The 26192-nt window shown below is 31.9% G+C and overlaps 1 protein-coding gene across 1 annotated transcript in view; it reads left to right on the top strand.

Moving 5' to 3' along the window:
* Window positions 1-19493, top strand: part of LOC124360469 (protein Aster-B-like) — a 66564-nt gene extending 47071 nt beyond the window's left edge. Inside the window, 7 exon segments of the mRNA XM_046814133.1 lie at window positions 4394-4526; window positions 7652-7816; window positions 8522-8643; window positions 13011-13203; window positions 14461-14815; window positions 16654-16771; window positions 18789-19493. Coding sequence (XP_046670089.1) covers window positions 4394-4526; window positions 7652-7816; window positions 8522-8643; window positions 13011-13203; window positions 14461-14815; window positions 16654-16771; window positions 18789-18914 — 1212 coding nt within the window. The 3' untranslated portion in view covers window positions 18915-19493.
* Window positions 19494-26192: the final 6699 nt, after the last annotated feature.

The raw sequence follows: 26192 nt of genomic DNA on the forward strand, positions 1-26192 counted from the left end.
CATATTTTTCGATGTATACATTTTGTTGTTTCTTATTAATATTCGGTTAGTTTTGATTTAAGTGTTACTTGTAATTAAACTCTTATTTTCTAAAAGACATATGCAGCGTTAAATACTAGAGTAAAACTAAATTATATCGTAATAATCCTTCCGGCTCAGTTATGTACGAGTAGATTGTATGATTACTGAAATATTATTAATTTATTACCATGAAAATTAAAAATAGTAAAACGTTCGACGTACAAAATCATTGCTTGTAACAAGAACTTTAGGATGTGTAATAAGCGTTCCCGAACATTATTTCTTCTCTAGCTCCATATAACGGAATTGTAAATTCTTCCGAAGTTTGAATGATCCATAATGGAATTAAATAGCGCACTAAGTTGACCAACGAACTAAGTCGAGATATTTATAAGATCAATTCGTGCATCGATTTTGGACTTCTTTCAGCACTCAGATGGCGAGGTGGAATTCGGTAAAATGTTCATTGTTGTTGTATGAGTCTTAGGAGAAAGTTGCCCTACCGCCCTTCGGGGTATATTGGACCCTCATAAATCAGCCCGTTAAGGGAAGTAAATATAAACAGTTTACTATCAGGGGCGACTCTAGACCCGTGGAAGTCGGGTCAACGCACACCCGTTCAATAAATAGAACGCTAGGCGCCAAATTAATAGAAATATTTTATAATTTAAAAAAATTGTTTTTAACAATTTTTTTAAATATAAAGTGATATCTTATTTTATATTTAAAAAAATTGTTAAAAACAATTTTTTTAAATATAAAATAAGATATCACTTTACAATTAAATCTCTGACGAGAGTTGATAGAGGTCCAAGTGTATCTCTAATGTAATGAATTCCGGGAAGCTCGTGCTTTACGGGCACTATTTACCCCCTCTCGTTCTGAGAAGGCTAGTCTGATGATTCAGCTCGATCATCTCCCTCCCTTCCGTCCCCGGTTTCGAGCTAACTGGGTTCAAAATCTGACTACATATTGTGTATGGAAGTCGGGAATGTATTTTCTTTAATGTAATGTTCGAAAAAAGTAATACAATCCTCTAAAAGGGTATAATTGTACTTATGGTTTTAGCATGAAATGAAATTTGAAAGTTTTAGAATTTTAGTTTTAAGAACTTAAATCTCTGTGCACTGACTTGTAAGTGATACGTCTGTACTAATTTTTCTTTTTTGACGACCGTCAACATGAACGAAACTCCGCTGCTTCAGCAGCAAGCGCCGCTGACTCTGCACAGTAAACTAGTGCGTCGTATCATACGCATGCTCAACTTGAGCTGTAGTCGTTTGGACTCTTACATTTAATTATTCTATTAGAACCCCATGTCTTACCCACAAGAGTATTTTCAAATATCATAGCAATATTAAAATTAGATATTAATTTGATTATGCCTGAGCGGTTAATATAACTTGTTTGTTTATTGTTGATATCCGATTTAGAAGTATCCCCGGAGCCAACTGTCACTGGTATGAAATTAGGGAAAGTAAATATTTCCGTTAATTCACATTATCGATTGCTAAATACTAAATAATAGCTTCATGCACTTTATTAAGTATTGGTTGTATATGTTGCATTGGTTAAATAAGCTGCATTGTTTCTGTGTAATAAAATCAGTTTACCTATAATATGTATAAGTTTTGGTCTACGTTTTCCGTACATACTTTTTTAATAGGCTACGTAATGTTGTAAGAAGTCAATATTATATACTACCTCCTTATAAAATATGACTTATTGGGTTTGGCCTCATTTGAAATCCTGCTGTATAAACTACATACGTTATCAACCTCGCTTCACGTTCCACTGATAAAGCTGTTAAGAATATTGGAGATGTGGTCGTTAAAGAGTGGATATTTTAGTACTGTATAAACAAATAATATACATTCCATAGAATAATTATTTTATAGTTTCCATAAAAATGGAAGGAATGAGTGGATGATGCCGACTTGGGGGGTGCCGCAGCAATGTCTTACACTGTTAAGGTTCTGTCTCGAGCCGCCCCTGTGTTTAGTACTCGAGTTGAGATGCTGAGTGAGAGGTCGCCATGGTGGGGGGGATGAACCAGTCAAACCACTCCTGTCAAGGTCAAGGGCCTGAGACTGGCATTGTTTTTTGAACAGCAGTGTATCCTCGCCCGGGACTCGTGCGTGGCTGGTTACGGGACCGGACATATAGTATCCGGATGTCGTGTCGGCTGTGCTAAGGCTTGTGCTCTACATGTTTTGTGTTATCAGTTATGTAGTGTTGACTGTGTCTATGTGTGTGTGTTCAAAATTTCAATTTTAAAATATTTTTTGAGTTCTATTTTACACAAAGATTTATTATCAGGGAATTTCCTGTACCATTAATGAGCTTATCCTTGTAAAACTGAAAATGAAATTTAGTTCAAAATTACTAATCAGTCTTTTGAAAAGAAAACCTATGGTAAGTTGGATTTGGTGTTTCATTACTAACAAAAATATGGCCTATCCATTCCTTGTTAAAATAATTGGTGACATATTGAATCTCGTTTTAGTAAGAATTAACTATTACAAAAATGTAATATATTGTTTAAATTGTTGCATCTGAGAGCAAATTGCATGCATATGTTTTATTTGGCTCTACCATTAAAATATTTTACAGTATTTCATAGAACAAGCATATTTTTTTTCATTATCCAACCCTTAGTGAGGAATAGCAAAAATACAATCAATGAATTATTTATTAAATAATAACTAATTTCAATTGGATCTTAATTTTGTAAAATTACACAGTTTTTAGTTCTTAGTCATGTTTCAAATGTATAATTAAACAATTAACAGATTAATGTTCATAAAATATGACATTTAGTAGCCGTCACTCATATTAACTTGTTTTTTGGAAACAACAATATTAAATAGTTCTAAATGTGTATTTGCTTAGAGTATAATAATGTTTAGTGTCTCGAACAATGAAGAGTTTTGTAGTTAATACTCACATATTGTTTGTCTTGAATAAATAAACATATTCAATATTATGGCAAAATAAATAACATCTTGTCTTAAAAATCCCTTACTTATGAAACATAATATATTAATCAATCAGCAGTAAAAGAATCGCAACATAATCTGCACATTCGTATATAACAACGAAACTTCTCATGGTAGAATAATGTTCTTATAGAAAAATTATGCAATTAATATAATATTAAAAGGTAAATACAAATAATACAACTAATTTCTGATACACGAATAAAAAAGTACTATACACTAATTTAATTTTTAAATTAAACATATAATTATATGTATATACTGTATATACAGAAGTATATATACATTAATCAAATTTGTATAAATGGCAATAGCCTTATTTAATTTTTCAATAAACATTGAATCACGAAAAGTACTTGCTCCACCGGGACTTTTTGTGATTCAATGTTTATTGAAAAAAAAATAATATTTTTAATTCTTTATAGTTTTTGATGATTATAATATATTTTAGAATATCTTTTGTATGATATCCAAACTGTAGCATTTGGATTTTACAAATATTTAATATTCTATTATATAATTTTCCTCATCTCTGTTAGCTCAGTGCCTCGGTAAAAGGTTGGTTAAGTTTACCTTATCCTTATAACAGTTACCAATAAAATGTGTATGAACTTGCTGCTATTGTTCCAATACAACTATTATCAGAACAATAATTTGTTGTTAAACTAGATTCAGTTTTCCATGTATTCGATATTTAACTCAGATACACACTGTATTGTTTGTAAATGGAACTTTGAGTGCTGTAATTTACACTTAAATAGTGTCAACATCCAGTAGAAGATTAATAAATGGAGCAGGGTGTACATAGAGTGTTCAATAAACATTCATTAATAGTGGAAAGATGTACCAATTGAATGTAGACTGAGGCTTATTTGTTCTTAGACCTGTCTTATCTCTTTGTCTGCTATGGAGTTCTCTGGCTATTTACATACATTACAAGTACATATTGGAAGTTAGTTGTGTATCAACAAAATAACACTAATCATATTGGATAAATAATTATTTAATGTGTACTATTGTGGATCTAAATTTATTTCTTATACTAATTAAAAGTAAAAATTGTATTGAACTATGCTATTTAGCTACAGTTTTACAGTTTTAAAAAGCTTTATTTTTACTTGATAGTAGGTATTTCTATTATAAACGTATTATTTATATTTGCTTTAATTAGTAATACAATAAATAATATACATACATTTTGATTTTTTTTATTTCTTGTTGGATAAATATATTTTAAGAAATTTAGTTTTTATATGTTTAATCTTTATTTTGTTTTTGTTAGAGGTTAAACTTTTTATTCCACCCTCTCAATGAAAATGTAATGCAATATCATTGAATTTAATTTGTAGTTTTAACTATATATTAATTGTCAGGAAAGTGCCCCGGGATTGCGCAAGGGTGAAGAAGTGGAAGCAGAGCATACGCAACACAACATGTCCCCACGTGACCGAGACATTCCTACAGATTCTAGTGATACCTCTGAGTCGGAAGAACTTAGGAATCAATGTGAGTTTGTGTCATTCAGTTTGATAACATTTAAGAAAATAAGTATAATTAATTATGTTTACTGCTAATTTGATAGGGAAATTGGACAAGACAATCTGAATGTCTTTAACACTTTTTTTGTAAACATATAAATAATACCGTAGATCAAAAGTGTGTAATAAGTTATTGAAAATGGAGGAGGTAAATAACAGTTAATCATACAAAACATTAACAGTTTTAGTTTTTAATATTTAAAAATATAATTTGTTACCATCCATAACTTACAAGTATGTAGGTTACTTCAGTCCAAAAACAACTAAGATGTATTTTATAACTGTATTTAAATCTGTAGCAAACGTTAGATAGTAATTTTGTTTTTGATGTTTGTACTATACTAATGATCAAGCACTGCATACTTAATATTAGCTAAAATGTAGAGTTAAAAGTATATTTTTACTAAAACTTCCTATTTTATTATCTGTATAACGCCTATGCTCATCAATTACAGAGAAGGTTAAATAAAATGAGAAGTGTTGTTACTTTTAAGCTTACTCTATGCTTTCAATACTACAAACATAAAGTAATTTAAAATGGTATTTAAATTAATTTAAAATATGATTGTGTTGTTACATATAATTTTTACAAAGACTTACTCTCTACTGATTAATTATTTCACTGCTAACAAATATATTGAAACTCATGTGGGATGCTAATGAATTTGAGCATATATAGAAAAGAATTGGTCGAAGGTCTCCAGTCACAGACAGCAGTACCCGGAGAAAGATCCGATTGGAGACTTCAGCAGTGAAAGTGTTAAGCCAAAAATAAGTTTTCAAGACCAGTTGGGTGTAATCTGGAGAAAGTTTTGAAATAGAATAGACCTATGTGTTAACCAAGGACACTAAGAATATCCATGTAAAACTACAATACAATCAATCCAGTAGTTTTTACGTGATTGAGGAACATGTACTCGAACACACAGATAGATATGATATATAGATTTTTATACTGTATACTAGTATAGATAACAGTATACTTCTTTCCTCTGTGTGGGATACAATTTAATTTTATATTTTCAAATATACTACTGAGCGTGTATATACAAAATCTTAATATCATTTCTTACCTCACTTATCAAATTTATTATCTTTTTACAGCTCAAGCAAATAAAATTATTATACAAACTACACCAAATAAGATGGTATTTTACATGCCATTACTAAAGAATCATTTTTTTTTAAGACTGACTAGAAAGTTATCTTTCAGCAGTTAATTGTGTGGATAAAGTATGCCTGGAAGTAAAAACTAATTGATTTCTTACAGTCAACTTTCTTTCCTCAGGTCTTCCTGATGTCCTTGATATCTATCTTTAAATACTGTTGGACAAATTTCATGGAATTTATCATTTGGATATAAAGTGATTGCTGTTAGTGCTCCAGGCTATCACAAAGATTCTTATTCTTGTTAGATCACTTATTACTCCAGGGCTAGAACAAATTTCACTTCAAGGTTTATTGATTATTAGCAGTTCATTGATTTGTAATTCTTTCATTTTCCGTCTAGACTTTTTACTTCTAGCTTCAATTATATAATTGGATTGATGTCTGTCTATGTGACTCTTGATGAAGTTGTGAGTGTTTTTAACACAGCTACTTGGTCCATGAAAGATATATTTTCCAAAAATGCTAACGGTTTTGGTTTACTCATTAATTTTTATTTAGAGAAAATTTTCTGTTTACAAAAGAATTCAGGCAAACTGAATTGGTATAATATTATGAACTTGATTCAGGCCTGAGAAGACATGTCAAAATGGAATTAGTGCACATTATGTATGCTTATAGTATTGAAATGTATCCAAGTTCCAGGTGAGTATTTTATTTTATTTCATTCCAACGGCAAAACCATTAAATATACAAAAAATAAAATAACAAACGATAAACTAAAAATTAAAAACATAATAACAGATACAGTCTATTGCCTAGAAATATATTTTACAGGATTCCCATAGACTACAGGTCCACACAAATTGTGTGATTGATTGTATTAATCATGAAAACTTTGATTAGAGAATTTTATAAGATTCTGTTATTTTCTAACTGTTTCCTTTAAAAGGCCTCCAACAGGTTAATTGAATGAAATCCTATAGACATATATTTAAATTGTTATGCCAGCAGCTTGCTGTCATGCATGTAAACTTTCAGAATACTCTCCACCAAGCCATATTCTGTTTTTCCCCTTTAAGAAACAAGATTTAACCCTTTCAGTTCCAATGTCCAGGTAACCGGACGTTTTAAAAACATGCATAAATTGTCGGAAGAGTACTGAAATGACAACTTTGTAACTTCTGATATTTCTTTTTTCATGTAAATATTTGTAAATAGGCAAAATCATGTTAAGGCTATTTTTTGTTTTGTTCTGTCCTGTATAATTATTATTATGGCTATCACTCATAAGAAAAGTAAAGGAAATGGACATTTGCTAATTAAGATATGCATTTTAGTTGCTCATAAAAAAGTGAGCGGCATTAAAAAATGCTATAGTATTTTTATTTGAGGTAATAACTGTATCAAAATTAGTGGATATGTTTAAAATAAAGTGTTCTTTTGGTGTGGTTGACTTTATTGAGTGTGAGTATTTTTCAGGATAATTATTTGAGTGTTAAACCTAAACTTTGAAAAACAAAAAAATTTAGATTTAATGTTGTTATCCTTTGTGTTTCTGATAGTATAAGACATTTTTTATTGTATTTAATGTTAATATACACATTTTTGTACAAAAATTACAAAAAGTCACCAATAAATAACAAAGTTATGAGTTTTTATAACAACCATATGCAAATGGCTAAAAATAGCACAGCACTTCGGATAACACCTGCAAAAATACCTTTGGCAATATTGACAAACATTCCAAAAAAAAGGTTGGCACTGAAAGGGTTAATCAATGCCAGAAAGAAATCCGAAGTTCAGAAGCTTCCACAAAATTTGAAAGAGTTCAGGAAGTCAAAATAAATAGATCTCGTCCCTTAACTGCAGACCTTACAACAGCTTGAAGTAAAGTCAGTGAGTGTGTATTGGTGACCTTGTTGTTACAGGTTATACCAGTTGCTGAAGGTTCTTCTTTTCAGTATAAGTATGTTTTTGTTTTAGCCTCAACAGAGAGCAAACTGCCTGAGCCTATCAGCTGCCCTGTCAAGCACGAGGGAAAGATGTTGTTGAATGAGGTGTTGCCACTCAGTATTGATGATCTATTTACACTCATCTTTACTTACAACAAGTTTAACATGGATCTCATGGAGACAATGAAATATACAGGTTTGGATCTTTACTCAAATGGAAACTGGCTTTAAAATATTAAAGTAGCTATATGAAATCTTCTACAAATTTGAGTTTTGCTAAAAGTTTTAATGTTTGACGGTGTTTTATTCTAAATAAGTTAAGTAACAATAATTTTGAAAGGGATAGGTTTCTTATAACTTTGTAGAAGGCTAGATTCCCTATGAAGTATCTTAAATTCAAAGTCATTAAATGCCTTTTGAGACAGAGTGTATTGTTTTTTACACCTGTTAACACATTTACTATTAAGAACTAAAAACATGACTGAAAACGTGACTTTAGCCAAAAATTAATCAACTGAACTCAATATCTGGAAATGATTTACTGTCCATTTCCACTACGCTCTGTATCTTGCAAGTTGCACTTCCAAAAGTAGTTGTACTACTCGCCACAACCAGTATGCGCATTTGCTCTCTAAGACTGGCGGGGCATTTTCATTTGTCTTAGTATTAAATTGTTTTGTAATGATACATGACATTATAAAAATAGTATTTTGATGTCACTTTCAAATGTATATAATACTTTCTTTTCTTGTATTTTGTTTTTTGTTCATATCAAAACATAATCTACTTTCTGGATAGCCCTAGTACTATAATTAAAAGTGTAAAAACTTGGGTATTTCCAGTTTTGTAATTAGACTAAAATATGCAAATTATTACAGTACATAAGTTGAATTGATTTCAGATGTAAATGTTTCAAATTGGGAAGAAAACGAAACAAGCGGTCTGAAGGTGAGAGTCTGTCGCCTGGTAGTGCCTGTGAGCCAGCCTGTCGGACCCAAGACTTGCCATGTCACGGAGACCCAGGTGAGACAGCGGACCATACAAACAATAGTCAATTTTAGCTAAACATATTTCTTTACAAAACCTTTTTATGTACTTAACATTTCATAATATACACCATACACTGTTTCTGAGAAAGTTAAGAAGAATGGGTGTACAGTTCTTACACTATTACTTATTCTTATTCTATTACTTACTTCTATTATTCTTATTTATTTAGTCGTAAACAAAGGACAGTTATTACTAATATATCAGGAAAATATTATTATTCTAATTGGGCATATGTAAAACATAGTGTACCCCAAGGGTCAATCTTAGGCCCATTATTACTCATTGTCTATGTGAATGATCTGCCAAATTACCTCCCTAAAGAAGTTTGTAGCCTCTTTTTATATACATATAATACTATTGCTTTAATTAGACGAAACATTTTAAGTGACAGAATTTGACACCAAAGATGTCATTGACAAACTTGACAAAATTTTCCTTACTGTTTGTTGTTAAATCGAGATAAAACTAATACATTATGCTTTAAATTAAGAAATGATAATTTTTGTAGAGGGTTAAGTAATAATACACTAGTAGTAAAAGTTTTAGGTATACATCTAAATTACATTTATTTGACCATATCAATATATTAAATTCAAAAAATACAAATTTAATCATATTTATTACACAAGGAACTGTAATTTGTTTCAATATCTGGCACATAAACTAACAAATTTTGAAACTATAGGTGAACCGCTAATAAAGAAACCTGCGCAGAAGCAAATATTTGAGCAGCACAGCGCAGGAGGGCCCCCCCTCCGGCGGGGGGGAGTGGTGAGTGGGCGGAGCATCTTCTTGTCAGCTGTTTAAATCTTGTCTTGCTCGCACCATATTGTTTATACTGCTGTTACTTACTTGGACCGTTCAATTCGAACGAGTCAGTCAGGTGAACGAGATCCGGATCGGAGTGTTTCAAAAGACCCGTTCACTTTGAAAGTTTTGTTCAATTTAGCCTGGCAACTGAATAAATTTGATACTTTTTCCAAATCAGGTGAAATGAAAAATGAAATGAAAATGGTTTATTTTCTTAAAAATAGTACAATAAAACACATATACACGTTTTACAACAAACGTAAGCAAATATATATACAATGTCTGAAATCATGTATCAGAGTGTAACAATACGGTACTTATACGTAGTTAGTTATTTATTATTATAAATAAACCCCCATAATTAACCCATTATTAAGGTTCTTATAATAAATCTTGCATTAATTCTATTTAATTCAATTAAAATTTGAAATAAGAAGAGTAGTATAACCGGGATGAGCCTACATGGGCCTAGGACCTGTGCGTAGGCTCTGGTCGTGAATATTGGAACTCAAAACTAATAATAGAACAAATGATTTAATAAGTAAAAAATAGTAGTTTAGTAATTTTTGATATTATTAATGGTTTTAGAATTTATTTTTAATCCGGCTGGATGGCAATGACAACAGTGACCACGCAGGCAATTGATGAGTCATATTGATAATGATACGTAACCGAGTATAAATCTAGTTTTGCTGCACTGTCGTATGAAGTATTAGTTATGGTAATTATAGTGAAGGACAGACCGAATAACAATAAATAGCGAGGAAGGGTTAGAAGTTCAGCGATAACAAGGGACTATAAGTCTATATACTTCTTCGCCATCTAACAATAGTAACCCATCCTTCACGCATTTTTAAACCAGTAAAGATTGGTAATTGCAACACAGAAGCGAAGTTGTAACTCAAAACACACGTTACGGTACAAAACTTGAGAAATATAATACAAATTTGTTACGCTGAATGTTTTTTTTATATATAGAAACTGTATTGACAACTTGTTGCGAGTACAGTGTGTTATGACTATAAGTTCTCAACGCTAAAATAGTATGAAAATTAATGTATAAGTAAATAAGAATGGTTTTGATTAACAAATTTCTTATACTCATTAGTTCTTCCTCGAAGAAAATTAATTCTAAAGAATATGTTGTACTCTTAAAGAACATTATCTTTAGCATTGTTTTTTGTTCAAAAATTAATGGCTCAAGAATAGTTTTGAAAGCTTTATTTGTCAAAAAATGAATGTGTTGTGATTTTTTTTAATATACTTGCAGGTATTGAATCGTGCCCAAGAGCGAAATTTCCTCTCAAACTGGATACTTAACGTATAACCTCTTGTAACAGTGCGTAAGTTAAAGGTCAAATGAAGCCTATAAGATCTGTCTTCGAAAAAAATTGTTATATTTGAGCCATTAGAGTTTGCCAAGTTCCGACCCACATTAGTAAAGAATTTATTAAATTCGTTAGCTACTTCAAGCTTAATTTTGTCATTGAATAATTTGGTATTTGGCAAATATTTATTTAGGGAAGAAACTTTGTTAACCCCTCTACCACTCAATTTAATTAAAACCCCCCAAAACATATTTAAATCCCCATTAGCTTGGTTGAATTTATCACAAAAATAATATTTTTTAGTTGCTTTAAATTTCTGCTTAAAATGTTCCTGCAATTGACATAGCGGGTTTTAAGATCCACATTAAATGGTTGCTTTTTCACTAATTTACGTAATTTATCTCTTTGTCTTATAGCATGGACTAAATCTGAAGTTATCCATGGTTTTAGCTTTTTTTGACCTTGTTTTAAATTTATTCGATTGTCTATTGAAATTGTAATAATATTCTGAAGTTGTTATGTAAAAACATTAACATTAGTGCTGTTAAAAATTGATTGCCAATTAGCATTTAAAAGGTTATCATGTGGTAACACATGGTCGATATAGGTGCGATGTGCAGGGTCGATCTGAGAGGAGGCGTTCTGTGTAGTAGTGTGTGTAATATTATTTTAATGACTCAGCCTGGGTATTATGAAAAGTGGTGGTAACTTAATTGATTATATGTTTAAAATGTGTTGTTATTTATAAAAATAAATTATTTTCAAACAATGCAATGTGTCTGTTTGATGTTTAGTAATTTATTGAAACATTTGTAGTGAAATAATCTTATGATAAATAAAAGGCATATTAATCAACCAAGTCCATTGTTCTTAAGTATTAACGTTTAATATATTTAGTAATGCATATTATAGTAACATACAGTTAATTTTTGTTAATCATTTCTATTAATAATATATATTTACATTAATAGATTCCTGAAACAATACATTTATTGTTATATATCTATCCATTCACTGTAAAATATGTTGTTTCTTCCTCTATCCAAACACATTTTTGCAAGCAGATCCTTTCGTTCAGTTGGTCATTACATCCAGTCGTTCATTTTGTTCAGTCAACACGATGACCGGTAAAACACGCTCTAGCGGGAAGGCTTAGTAAGTCTGTACTGACCGGTTCAACTGAACGGGTCGCAGCAGTGAACGATACCGACTGAGCCGGATTTATTAGATTGAAATAGAGTGAGCGCCGAGCAGTGGTGGGGATGCTTGGAGGGGCGGCGGAGGGATATTTACCCCACCCTGCGTGAACTCAAATCAACCAAGGTTTTTTTGTTAGCGGTTTACCTATAGTCCTCTTTATTTAAATTTGAAATTATGTAATAATATTCCACAGTTGTATAACCAACTTCCCTTATCTAAATTTACAAAACAAATTAAAAGAAGTATTTTGTCAAAAAAAATATTATAATTTAAATTTATTCTTTGAAGACAGTTTATGATGAAACCAAATAATAAATATTTATCTTTTATAAAAATTTTAAAATGTTTTTAAGCCTTAGATTTAATCAATGTTTTATAACTTTTTTAAATCACTAAAATATGTATCAAGAGCCATTTTTTAGAATAAGCTTTAGTCATGTAGTTTTAATCATTGACTATGTACCAGTTTTTGTTATTACATTGTATAACAGGAATTTATTGTACAATAAATATTTGTCCATTATCCATTAATATGTTAGCTGAAATGGTTTAACCTTTGTTATCTCTACAATGATGGAATTATTTTTACATATTAAATAAAGAAATGAGAATGTATATATTTTATTACATGGATAAACTCACTGTCGGCTTTTAGATAATACATTTGAACAGTATTAGTCTTTGATAATGGTGCTGTATTTGAGAGTAGACAAATCACTGTCAATGACAGAATGAAGTTGTCAGTCATCTGTCATAAACATCTGGTGACATTTTAAGTGGGTGAATGAGAAGATTTGGGAATGTTGTTTGAAGTATAAAACATTTTATACAGATATTGCACATATTTTAGAATGAGGAAATTATTTTATTTTATAGTTTAATGTATTTTTATCCAAACAAAGGTTATCTTCCAAACATATTTTTCACACAGTAAGACTCAATACTACTCGTATATCTGGTTATCTGTATTTTGCTCACCTTGAAGTATGTATGGTTCTGTAGGTACTGCAAGCCTGCAGCAAGCCTGGTGCACTCTATGTGGTGGAAGTAGATGCTGTGAATGCTGGAGTGCCTTACTGTGACTCGTTCTATATTGCTACCCACTACTGCCTTACTCGCATCTCTGCCAAGGAGGCAACCTTCACCGTTCATTGTCAGATCAAATATCGCAAATCAGTTTGGGGACTTGTTAAAGGTAAAATCATAATTATTATGTATGTTTATCTTTGATTAAAGCATTTACCTTAGATTTATACATGAATTTGTTCATATTTGTATCTACTGTTAGACTTGTCCATTAACTAGAAACTATAAAGTAATAAAAGTTCCCAGCCAAGATAATGTTGCTGGCATTGAAAGATTTTTCCCAAGCACGAGAGATTTTAATTATAGAACTCATAGACAGCTGGTATTAAGAACCCATATATAATAAATTTGAAAAATATTAGCCAATAAATAATGAAATGTGCTTTTGTGCAGCAAATGGATGTCCTGGCATGTTTGACCTCATCATTTGTTGTAATTTTTTAATTACCTACATTCGTGTGTATGTGTGTGTTCATTCTTGGCACTTTGTCTTCCTTAATAACGGAGATATGAGAGCTCAAAGTGTTCCTTACAGAGCTTAACATTGAGAGCATTTTAGTTAGGCAATCATTTGAATATTCTAAGCTAAACATTTTAAATCTTAAATTTAAGAATGTTTCCTTCTTTTAAAGATATTTATAAATATGTAAATGGGAAAGGAGATTTATTTCTTCTGTTAAGAGCATTTACATTCTTTCAAGGTCTCTGAAAAAAAATTATGCTCTGCTCAATTAAAGCTTTTTACTTACTTTAAACCTATCCAGCTACTACTATACATGGTTGTGTTTATTAAAACATCATAATTTTTTCAATGCACATTTACAAACATCTTAAAAACAAGGGTAAATTCTCAATTTTAAGATGTTAGGTTTACAGTTTAGAATATTCTCACTCTCACTATTATTTATTAATTTTACAGTTTTTATTATTTTGCTGAGAATTGATATCAATAATTGGGGATTCGGATAGTTGGAATTCTATTGTGCCTGCACACTAGAAATTATTTTTCTATATTGGAGGAGTTTTGCCCTGTCAGAAATTGACATTAAATCCCCAACCTCCTGATAGCCAACTTAGATTTTTTAATAATTAGATAACAAGTCTTAGAATACTTAATTCTAAAAAACAAAACAAGATAGGTGAACTTAACCCAAAGGAATGACAAAAGACCAATTTAGAACGATTTAATAAAATACATATTTTATGTGGTTATCTGTATCCAAATAAACATATTTTACATAATATTTTTGTTTAAAGAAATGAAAAAAGAAATGTGTTAATTGATTGAAATCATAATACCTTTATGACTTAGCATTTACTTTTAAAGTCCAAGTTGTCAGTAAGTTATCTTTTATATTTGTTTCAGGTTTTATTGAAAAAAATGTATGGGCTGGGCTTGAGGATTTCTTTAAAAACCTTGGAAAAGCATTAGGAGAAGAATGCAATAGAAAGCTGTTGGAGAGAGGGGAAGAAGTGACTATCAGTCAGAAGAGGGAAAGTATCAAGGCTGTAACTTATGTACCCCCACCTGAGCCTGTGGTGGCCCCCACTACCACCCCCTCTGTCACCACCATTAGCAACGACATGGTGCTATGGATTGTTTTAGGAGTGCTAAGTCTTCTTGTTCTACTCAATGCAGTGCTATATTATAAGCTCTCTGTATTAGAACATTATAACAAAGAGCCACGAATGTCTTCATCATTTGATACCTTAATAATTGGGTAAGTATTCTTATCAATCACTCTAACCTTGTCCTGAGAAAAAGTTTCCTCAAAGTTTCTTCCGTACTCAAAATATCCTTAAAATACCTCCCATCATTATCTTCCAATAAACAGAAATCTCCACCAAAATCTCTTGTTTATGACTGAAAATTCAAAATCGTAAGAGCTTTATTGTGTCCACATCATTCTCCACAGCTAAAACTTTTATAACTGTTGCACCACCAAAACAGTCCATTTCCATCCCTTTCCCTGTCTGAGCTAAAAGTTCTAAATTGAGAAGAATGCAACTTTCCCAACAGCGGAACATCAAGTTCCAAGATCCTACCACTTTCAATATCAGATAGACATCTCACATAGCCAGCAGACTCAAAATCAGTAAACTTTCATATATACATTCCCTTGTTTTGATTAACTCTTTCCGAACCAATGACGTTACTAGACGTCATGCCTAAACTAGCGCTAAAAGCCAACGATGTCCACTGACGCAAAACCAATTTTATTTTTAAATATTATTTAAAAGCATTACTGGGTAACAAACTTAGTAAAAACTGTTAAACAAGGGACAACCGTTTGTGTCTATTTTGAAGGTCACGGCTCTTGTTCGAGCGGCAAAATGGCGGGCGGCCAGATATCCATAGTCTCCCGCAGAGCCAACGACGTCTACTGACGCGCGCTCAGTCTGCCTGTAGCCTTCCGTGAGGTTAGATGTTATTTGCCTCGATCCGCGTATTTATCTTTTCAATTTTGATGTTAATCAATATTTTTAATCAATGTACAGTGTAGTTTATTTATAAGAGGGGTTGCGTCGTGAGACGAACTATGCCTGCAAGACGTGCGCGTCGAAGCCTGCCTTGCATCCTGACCTGTGTTTTGAGCTGTAACACAAGTCAGGACACAACAAATCTATGCCTAAGGATAACATATATGTAGCTCACTTTCAATAAGTATCATTTATAAGTTTTCTCATGTTATTATATTGTAAAATGTAGTGTGTTCTTTATTTTATACTTGGAAAATTGAAATTCTTTTTAGTTTCATTGCTTTTATTTAATTTGTATATATACATTTTTACTGTTTTCTTTATATTTTCTCTAAACACAAATTACTATATGCTTGTTTTTTGTAAAATATTACAATAATTGTGTTCAACTATTGTTAATTTTATATATGAACACATAGAATTAAATTAAAATTAAATGTTTTCAGTGAAATTTATGATTTTACCATTTTTTGGCTGTAAATTAACAATAAAGAGTGAAAAAAAATATTTTGTCGTTACCTCTTATGTTATAGGAATTTAAAAAAAAATTGGTTTTGGTATGTGGGAATTTTTTTATTTTTAAGGTGTATGGCTCTTAGGAGTAGTTTTGGTTATTTATTTGTGGCTTGCTAACGGTTAAATGTTTAGTGTGCAACAGTTGGCATAAATTAACTTGTATGACTGCAACCATTTTGGGAATAGTGTATAACTCTCGGAGTAATGCATAACTACTAGAATTGTGAACTTTCTATTCTCTCACCTGAAATTAGGAATACAAAAGAATTGATGATGAAATATTTGTGTTTATTTGTAATTTTAACTTTTATAACTCTTAAATAAGTGATTTGTGGTTCTATATTAATTATTATGCTGCTAAGAAATGTTCTATAACGTTTTTCTGCCACAGTTTCTTATTATTGAAAATAAATACTTAATCTAAAGTTATTTATATTTATAAACAATATTCACCAAATTAAAATAACATTAAAATTTCCCTCAGTGGCTTTTTAAATTACTATTTTAAATAGCAGTTTCAAATTGGTGTAGTAAAAGTTTACTTATTGCTGTTTTGTTATAGGGAGGAGCGGTCACATGATCAGTGGGTGACATTGTTACAGAAGCAAGCCTTACAGCATCAGCAAGAGGTGAATCAGTGGAAGGAAAATTTAAAGTCAATAGTCTCTCTTCTCAGACAGGTGAGCATTTCTTTACTGGCAGGAGCATCCCAGAAAGTCATAAGAAATAAATTACTCAGGGAAACGTGAACCCTTAGAAAAATATAGTGAAGTGAGGTAAAATAATCTTGCAATTAATGCAAAATTACAATTAAGGTGAAAAGAAAGTGTCTGAGTTTAGGACATCTCAACAACCTAAATGTTTATGTTTGTAATCATATCCTATACTTGCCAGGTGACGTGCTAGATGAAGTGTATCTGTCAAGTGTAGGTTGGAAATGTTAAAATTTCAATGATATTGCCCTTCTATCGATCATGTCACCAATTCAAGATCACTAGCCAAGACCTAATTAACCTTTTAGTGCAGAGAATAACTATGAGCGATGATGGTCCTTATCCTTACTAGTTTAGTGTGAAAAGTACCAGAGTCGCTGACATTGACTCATTTGCAACAAATTTGCTACAGCACTTTTTTCAGTATTCTGGTTAATATGTTTAGAATCAAATAATGTTTCAGTTTATTTTCATTATTTCTCTGCCTGTAGCTGAGGTTTGTTTCCCTGTTGTATTTTTGTGTCGTGCACCTTACTACCATTTCGGTTGACCTAATTTTTATTTATTTATTTAGATCTGAGTGTCTTCATGCTATTGAACTGTTAAAATACAAATTATTATCTGTTATTACAAATTGTTTATAATTTATATTCATTACAGATTTTCTTATAAGGAGTTCTTTATTGAATTTAAATTATAATCCACTATTTTTAAATAGAGAATTATATTTTGAACAATGAATTAGTATTGAGACTCTAAAATCTAAGCTTTCATTGTGAAATATTTAAGAATTTGAGATGAGTTCTTATTCATGACACAGTTTTAAACTTTAACCTCATGTTAAAAGCTGAGCGTCAGATGCGCGGGAGGGAGCTAACCAGCCTGCCCTCTTAGAAACATATTATGTAGCTACAGATGTATCATAGGTAAACACACTGACTGCAGTGGATGTATCTTACTACTATTCTGGCTGTGCTGAAGTTAGTATTTGATTAGTGTCACAGTGAAGGTATTAAAGCGTTAATATAATATGATACGTTTGTATAGATATTTTGCTTTATACTGTGAAAAATCTAGGGAAAATTATAAGAAGTTGATAGGCACATTACTTTTTTGAGAGCTTGGCGATGAGATAAACACAGAATAAACAACTTAGAAAACATAGTATATTGTGAAGGTTGATCATATGACATTTTCAGTAACGTATCAATTCTTGTGTAAAGTTATTTTGTTGGATTGGTTAGTTTCGTACAAAGTTTCAACATTTTAGTTTAATTTACAATTTCATCAAACAATCTTTTAAACAATAAATGACATTTTTATTCTGTTGTGTTGACAGATATTTCTAATAAAGAATGGAATGGGCGTAGCATGGATCTCATGTATGGTTGTTCAAAAATTTCTAGTAACCTTTGTTTTTCTGGCTATAGTATAATCACTCTACTTTATACATAATAACTCTTATATACTCATACACGTGTGTCCATATGCCTAAGGATACTACTTCTACGTACATCTACTTTTGTGTAGAAGATGTTACAACAAATCTATTGATTGTAAAATCTAGAGATGTGCTATTGAAACATGTTTATATTTCAAATTAGCCCCTATGCAGTATAAATGGGCTTACCATTTAGCGGAGTCTCTCCAATTAGTTGATTATGAAAGCAGATTTCTATCTGTACACACAACTCTGGAATGAGTTAACTTAGAAGCTTGAAATTAGGTGTAAATTTCGACCTCTTACCTTTATATCAAAATCAAAAATGGTTATCAAAATCTTTATAATTATCAGTTTATTGGGAGTTGCTCTATACTCTGGATCAGGATACTGTCCACTGTGAGGCGAATGCAAAGCTAACCACCGTGAATAAATGCATGCTGTGCATTTAACCTTTGTTTCAACTTTAAATAATCAATACAAATATAAGTTGTATCTATTTCCTTTGCAGTGTTAATTGTTTAACACTTATTTTTATTTCAGGCTGAAGATTCAATAGTCAAACTGCAAAGTAATATTCAGACAGCTGTAAGTGAAAGAGTTATGGCTTCATTAAATACTCTTTCGGATCCAGAAAGCATATCGATAAATAAAAAACAAGAACTGTGATTTATTAATATCATCGCAATATAACGCAAGTGTTTATTATTGAAAAGTACACAATGGACTTATTTGCACTTTCAAGCAGATTAGTAGTATTTGTAAATATATAATTGTTGTAAATAAGATGTAAATCTTAACATAGTCAGTTATGTATAATAGCCTAATTAAAAGACTGTTATTTCCAGATTTTGTTTTATGTCTATGTTTTGTATCTTTAGTTATACATTAAGCGATTGATACAATGAAGTACTGTATAGACTTATTATTTAAGTGTACACCTGTGTTGGTGTGTATCACAGATATCTGTCGTATAAACGTAACACAAGATGTTAATTTCACGAATGAGATGGTTGTTATGCTTGGTGCTTCAATTATTAAGTTTGTATTTTTTAAAAGTTTAATTCAGCCTTTAGTTTTATTTATTTTTAAATTATAGTAGTTTTATAGTTAATTTTAATCTCTAGTCATAACAATTGATAAATACCATATTTTTGTATACTAATTGTATTAAATATGAAAAAGTAATTATTGTTTGAAATGGTAAATTGTTACTTCAAGAAGCTAATAAAGATTATGTGGCTGTAATTTTCTTCTTGTACAAACCTCAAACAATATTATAAGAATTATACAAATTATTACTGATTTTTAATGAGTGATAACTAAGTTTATCTTTTGTAACACTTTGTACCTTGAATCCTTAATGTATCCAATAATGTTTCTGCCTGGCTCCCCAGGGCTTTTAGGTAGTATATAAAATAAAAGATAGATTAATGTTCACACTGAAGATGGTTTATACTGAAACATGTGTCTGAAATAAAAGAATTTTAAAAGGGTTTTAGTTTACAATTTATTATTCTAACATAAAGAGAAACCTATAATGTGGAGTTCATAACATAAAATAAAAGATATATAATTTTAAAGAGATAGATATAAGCTTTTTTAAATGCATATATAACGTTTATATTAAAAATTAAATTATTAAATAGTCTTGAATATTGTGTAAAAATAAATTACATAGCTTGATAATCCAAGTAATTGGCTTAATGTGGTATTTTTTAAAGCAAACTGGTACACAAAGAGACACTGAGCAGTCAGCACACCATCAGCCTACTTTTGCATACTCGTGAAGGCTGATCCTTCTCTGTAGGTGGGATCTTGTCCAGACAGTGTAAATACAAAAGTTATAAAATAGCAAAGTAGTTCAACAGCAATATTTCTTGAAAATTTTTTATTATATATTATATAAAAATGTTTTCATATCTTTATGATCTGGTAAAATGGTAATGTCTAATTGGAAACATTAATAAAAAAGTCAATATGTAGTCATTTTTTAAATTTACTTAGAATTTGGCACATAAAATTTGTATACAATATGACTATCTAAAGGAGAATTCATATAAAGGAAACAAATACTGTGCATTAACTACGCTACAGCAGTTGCTATCCAGGATTGTAGTTTCAGAGAATATGGTTCATTGTGCCATCTTAGTGTTCATTACTATGTTTTTTTACTATAAACATGTCAAGGAAGCACTCATTCATATCTTTTCCTTGTATTGAGTTGTACTGCAGCATTTTTTCATGAGAATACATTAAATTAATGGTTTGTATTCACCACTGTTGCCACCTGTAGGAAAAGTTAAGTAATACTTTTCTTACTATTGATTGTAGTACACTACTAATACAACCCTGTGTACATAATATTTTTTAAATATGCATTAATAGTACCTTTCAAGTATATTCTCCAATTTTCTATACAGCCGGTCTGGGTAAAATTTGTGGACAAGAATAATTATGAAGTGGGTTGAAAGAAGAAGTATATTACTTTTATGACATATAAGCCTTTGTTCCATGTTCACCATTTATATGTCAGTAAGGTGAAGCCTCAGTAATTTAAAATATAATTAGACCTTTATGTTATTCTAGTTTTCTTGTATTTAAAAGACAAAATAGATCAAGTTATAGTGTTCCATCGCAAGATAACTGAATCAAACGACATTGAGCTAGCTGGATGGGTGACCACTGAGGTATCCTATCCTTCAAGCAGCCTGCCTACCCAGGCATTGGTGGTTGTTCAGAAGTTACCTGCCATTGGTCCCCAGGTTGTGTTAGAGAAGTCTTCTTAGCCCTATTTTCATGTGGTAAAATAAGACATTCTTTACTTTACTTTTACTTTTTACTACTGTAAACAGTTGCAGTCCAATTTATAGGACCACTCACTTTATTATATTTTTACCTTCTGACCCCACATGTTTTGATGAAACAACTCAGCATCAACCAGAAACCATTTATGTGCCTTGGTATTATCTAAGTTACACGTAATTCTGAACTCACTGATTTTTCATCTGGTTTTGATGACGACTATGAGCCAGATTCATCAGACCTCGAAATAAGTGACAAGGAAATTGGGGACAGAAGTAGGCCTAGGGCAAGCCCCCTCCTAGACAGTAATGAATCTTCAGATAATGCTGAGCACTTGACTTGCCCTGAGATCCCGATTATGCCTAATATTTCCAGGCCTACTTGAATTAGGGTTTATCCTGAATCTGAAGATCCTGTTGATGTTGCCTCTCAATTTTCATGTACGTAAGAAACCCTGGGATAAAAAAACTGTCCCATGAAAAACAGTTCACCTGTATTATATTTTTCATTGTTTTTTATGTAAGCTATTTGGCACTTGCTGACTAATGAATCAAATCTCTAAGCCTCTATGAAAAATTAGGAGAAAATAAATAAGGGTAAAATGAAACGATAATCATGCATAAAGTGATGGGTCGATGTAAATGTTGCTGAAATGCAGCAGTTCATAGCTATAATCATAAATATCGACACACCTCGCAAGTAAAGTATTAAAGATTACTGGTCAACTGTTAGTAATCAGAACATTTGGCCAAACAATGTTGTACAGTTGGTTCTGACTAATTTATTCACTATTTTATTTGACCACGACAGAAACTTTAGAGAAGGGGCAGCCTGAGTATGATCCATGGATTGAAGTCAGGAAATTCATGGATTCGATTAACCAGGTTTCTACCACTTATTTTTTGTGCCATCTCAGAACACCTCCCTCGATGAAAGTATAGTTGACATGAAAAATAGAGTAATATTTATTCAGCATGTGCCAAATAAAAAGCATGCTAGATTCTCAATAAAAAATTTGAGATTTGCGACAGCGAAAGTGGGTGTGTTTTACATACAGCGCTATATAGTGGCAAGGACTTCCTGGAAGGTGGTATTCACACAAAAAGTGGTAATTGAACTCATGACAAAATGTTATTATTAGTTTAGGCACCTAAAAAAATTTTATCACCTATTTAAGGACAACTACTACACCTAGTTACCACTGGCTGAGGCTTTGTTTACGATGCACACATAGGTACAATAAATAAAAGAACGAAGATTTATTGAAAAGTATATTGGCAACAGAATTGGGAGAGCAAGAGAGTGAATACTTTAGGACGGATCCCATTTTGGCAGTGGAATACAAACAAAAAATCTCAGAAACCTGTGTACTTATTATCAACTGCCTGCCATGCCCAAGACCAAGTGGTTCGCAGCGAGAAAAGCCAAAAAGAGGCTATCAAGCCTTATATGATACAACAGTACAACTTTACTAGTACATGGGTGGAGTGGACATGAAGGTCAAGTCACTCTACCACATTTTTTGTGTACACAACTACTCTTTACTGGAAATTTTTTTTTTTATAATCTTCTCGACATGGCCATGTTAGATGCATATACAGTATATATATATATATATATATATATATATATATATATATATTGCATTCTAAAAACAGACAATCACTTACCCAGGCAAAACTTTCTCATAGTATTACTTTAAGAATTGGCAAAGCAACCAGTTGAAGAAATTCTCCCACAGCAGCTCTCGCCTCCTGCTAAACTGCCTTCAAAACACAAACTTGAGCACTTACCAGGAAGGCAACTGAGGGTATGTCCAATTTGTACCAAATGGAGCAGTGTTGGATGCAACTGTGGTGTGCATCCCAAGTGCTTCCATCAGTTGAAGCACTTCTGAAGGTCCCTGAAAGAAGTCAAGAGGCAACACCCAGCTGGTGAATCCAACAACTCGGAATGAAAACAGTGATAATCGTCATGTACATAGTGTGAATAGTATCCCACAGCAATGTATATTACTGTGTTCATGGCAAAATTTGCTACAATTAGGCTATTCTAAATGTTTTGTGTTGCTGTTGTAATTCATTATCTTAATAAAACATGTTTGTAAAACTTTGGTGTTTATTTTATTTAAAGTATACTTTTATAAGCTGTCTCACACACACACATAATATATAAGAAAAACATATAACGTTTCCCCTACAAGGGTAGCCAGAGATAAATATTTAACCTATGCAATACCTTGCAATGCTCCCTCTAAATACACCATCCCTTCACAGGCCCCTTCCATTTTTATAACTCCTCCTTAATAGTTAATTTTTGGTACTACTTATTATAATGACCACATCATGAAACTTCCCAACAGCTGTAGACTACATGGTCTTAATATGAGTAGAAAGTGGAGACATTGTTGATAATGTATACATTTACACAGCAGAATATCAGTATGGGGAGGGCCAAACCTGTATTTTGTGAGGAGGGAGTAGATTATGACCTTTTTAATATTGTGTACAAGATATTTAAAAAATATGGACCAAACCTTCTAAGAATAGGTAAACAGACTTTACTATCCAGGAACTGTACAGAAACAAATCAGTATCGTAGCTGTTTTGTTGTACCTACTAACAAGCACTTTGCACAAAGTAAAAATTGTTAAATGTTATGATTTGATTAAATTTGATTATTAAATTTTACCTGTGTCCTTATCTTCTATTTAGAAATGTAAAATATGAATTATACAATATAGTGTTAATTAAAGTATACCTATATTACCTTCCCTAATCAATTTTTAATCATCAATACTCTGGAAACATGTCCAGATTGGGTCCTAGCCATAATGAAATTCCTAAGCTTAACACATTCCAACTATATAAATCAATTGTGTCATAAACATAGTAACAGTACCACGCCTGCTATACCCCATGTTGTGTAACAGGTTTCACTGAAGTTGAATGCAAAATTTGAAGCCTATAGCTAATTTCATTCTAGACATATGCTGTAGACAGCAGACAAGCTCTTACAGCCCCCAGTCTGACAGCCAATTTAGTAATATTATACTTAAATGGCACTTAACGAAATCTCATGGATAAACATGCACCTTCATCATAAACATTCTTGTCTATGTAGAAATGAAGTTTCATGCAACATTAAAAATGCATAGCTCATGCCATTCTTGAGATATTACCATAAGTTATAAATTTTACTAACCCTTCCATGGAGAGATGTGCACCATCATTGAGCTCTCTCTTGTCTATAAAAATAGACTAATACAACATAGCAGGGGTGCCCATCCCCCCAAAGGCTATGGCGCATTCCCCCCAAAAAAATTTACCATTCATGGGGGTGTATAAATTATACAGTATAATTATTGTCAAATGTTTTTAATAAAATGTATAAACAACATATATGCCATACAAAACAATAAATCAATGTACAGTACTATAATTAAAAGTCAAGATGGCTAGAGGTGTTTCAAAAAGGTAACTAACTTGATGAACTTAACCCTTGATTACCCTTGATGGCCTTTGTAAAGCAGCAGATTTTTCCTGTTCTCACTTGAAATGCTAAATTTGTCTATGATCTCACTGTTTGGAATTGATTGTAAAATATCCTTTTCGGATGCCAAAACCAACATATCATACAACCAGGTATCACCCATACTGCTTCTCAATCTATTTTTAACGATTTTAAGTTTGCTCATTGCTCTTTCAGCTGAGCAACTTGTTGCTGGCAGGGCGAGAATTATCTGATACAATGATGTCAAATATGGAAACACAGAAGATGTGTTCAATAAACAGCGATAGGGTCTTATAAAGCCCTTCTTGATCCATTGATCAAGATATCGTTGCTTTGCAATTGTACTTGTACAATCCAATGTTTCATCAGAAGAATCTTGGGTTTCAACTTCAACTTCTTCATTGGTTAGTCTTGCATTTTTGTATTTATCATCTTTTGAAGAAAGGACATCTGACAGGTCAATATTTTGATAGCTGCCTTTGTATAACTGGGTGAAAACATCAAACTCCTCACAAAGTTTCTCGGTACCCAATCCATAGTAACCACACAGGTCACTGACAATGTCTGGGTTTAGGGTGTCGTCCCCAGTGTTTAGCAGCTTTTCGTGAGAAAAATGAGTCATTTGCTGCACAAAATTTAATAACCTTTCAGGAAAACGATCATGTAGTTGTGTGATCACGGAATCAAGCACTTTAAAGAAGACTTCTGTCCTCAGTTTTGCCATAGGATCTAATATTATTTCATCAATGGCAAGTTCGTCCATGAATCTTTTTCTCTTTCCGATTCGTTTCTTTGAAGTTTTCTGGAGATTGTGTTCTTGAGCAAAATGATTAATACTGCCCACCATTTTGTCCCATCCCTCGTCGGTTCTCATAGATTGGAGTTTACAAATAGTTTCAGACACCACTGTCGGAATCATTCCATAGTCAATAATTTTAGACTGTAAACAAACAGTCACTGGTGACAGAATTTTGAATAGTTCGGCAGCAATGATCATAACTGCAGCAGATTCATAATCAAATAGTGCTTTCAGAAGTCCTTTTGCTGATGTTCTTGAGTCCGTTTCAGATTGAGTGTTATCAGATATGTCTTCCAGGGTTTCTCTTAGGACATCATAGCAAGTTATAACGGTTTTTACGGCATCGTTTTTGCTTGACCACCTTGTCGTATTGACTCCTTTCAAACGCTTTTTTCTAGCCTGACATGGACCTTTTTCTAACTTCTCTACGAAAATATGATGTCTTTTATGTCCAGACATGAAATTGTACAGTTCTTGCAGAGTTGAGAACATGTCCCTTATTTGTGGGCACAATTCCATTGATTTTTCGACAACTAAGGCAAATCTATGCGAACAACACCAAATGTAGAATGCTTTAGGGCATTCCTTGAGGACAAATGATTTGACCCCACTAAATGGACCACGCATGTTTCCCGCACCATCCATGCTCTGCCCAATCATACCATTCTTATCAAATCCAATTTCCTGGAGAGTTTTTAATAGCTCAATTGATAAGTTTTTGCCAGTTGTGTCTCCGCTAGTAAAAACGTTAACAAGCCGCTCTTCTGGCTTCACATTCTCTTTGATTTCTCCGAATGTATCTCTGTGATCGACATATCGAATTAGCACTG

Source organism: Homalodisca vitripennis, chromosome 4 (genome assembly GCF_021130785.1).
Source record: "Homalodisca vitripennis isolate AUS2020 chromosome 4, UT_GWSS_2.1, whole genome shotgun sequence".
NCBI classification, from domain to species: domain Eukaryota; kingdom Metazoa; phylum Arthropoda; class Insecta; order Hemiptera; family Cicadellidae; genus Homalodisca; species Homalodisca vitripennis.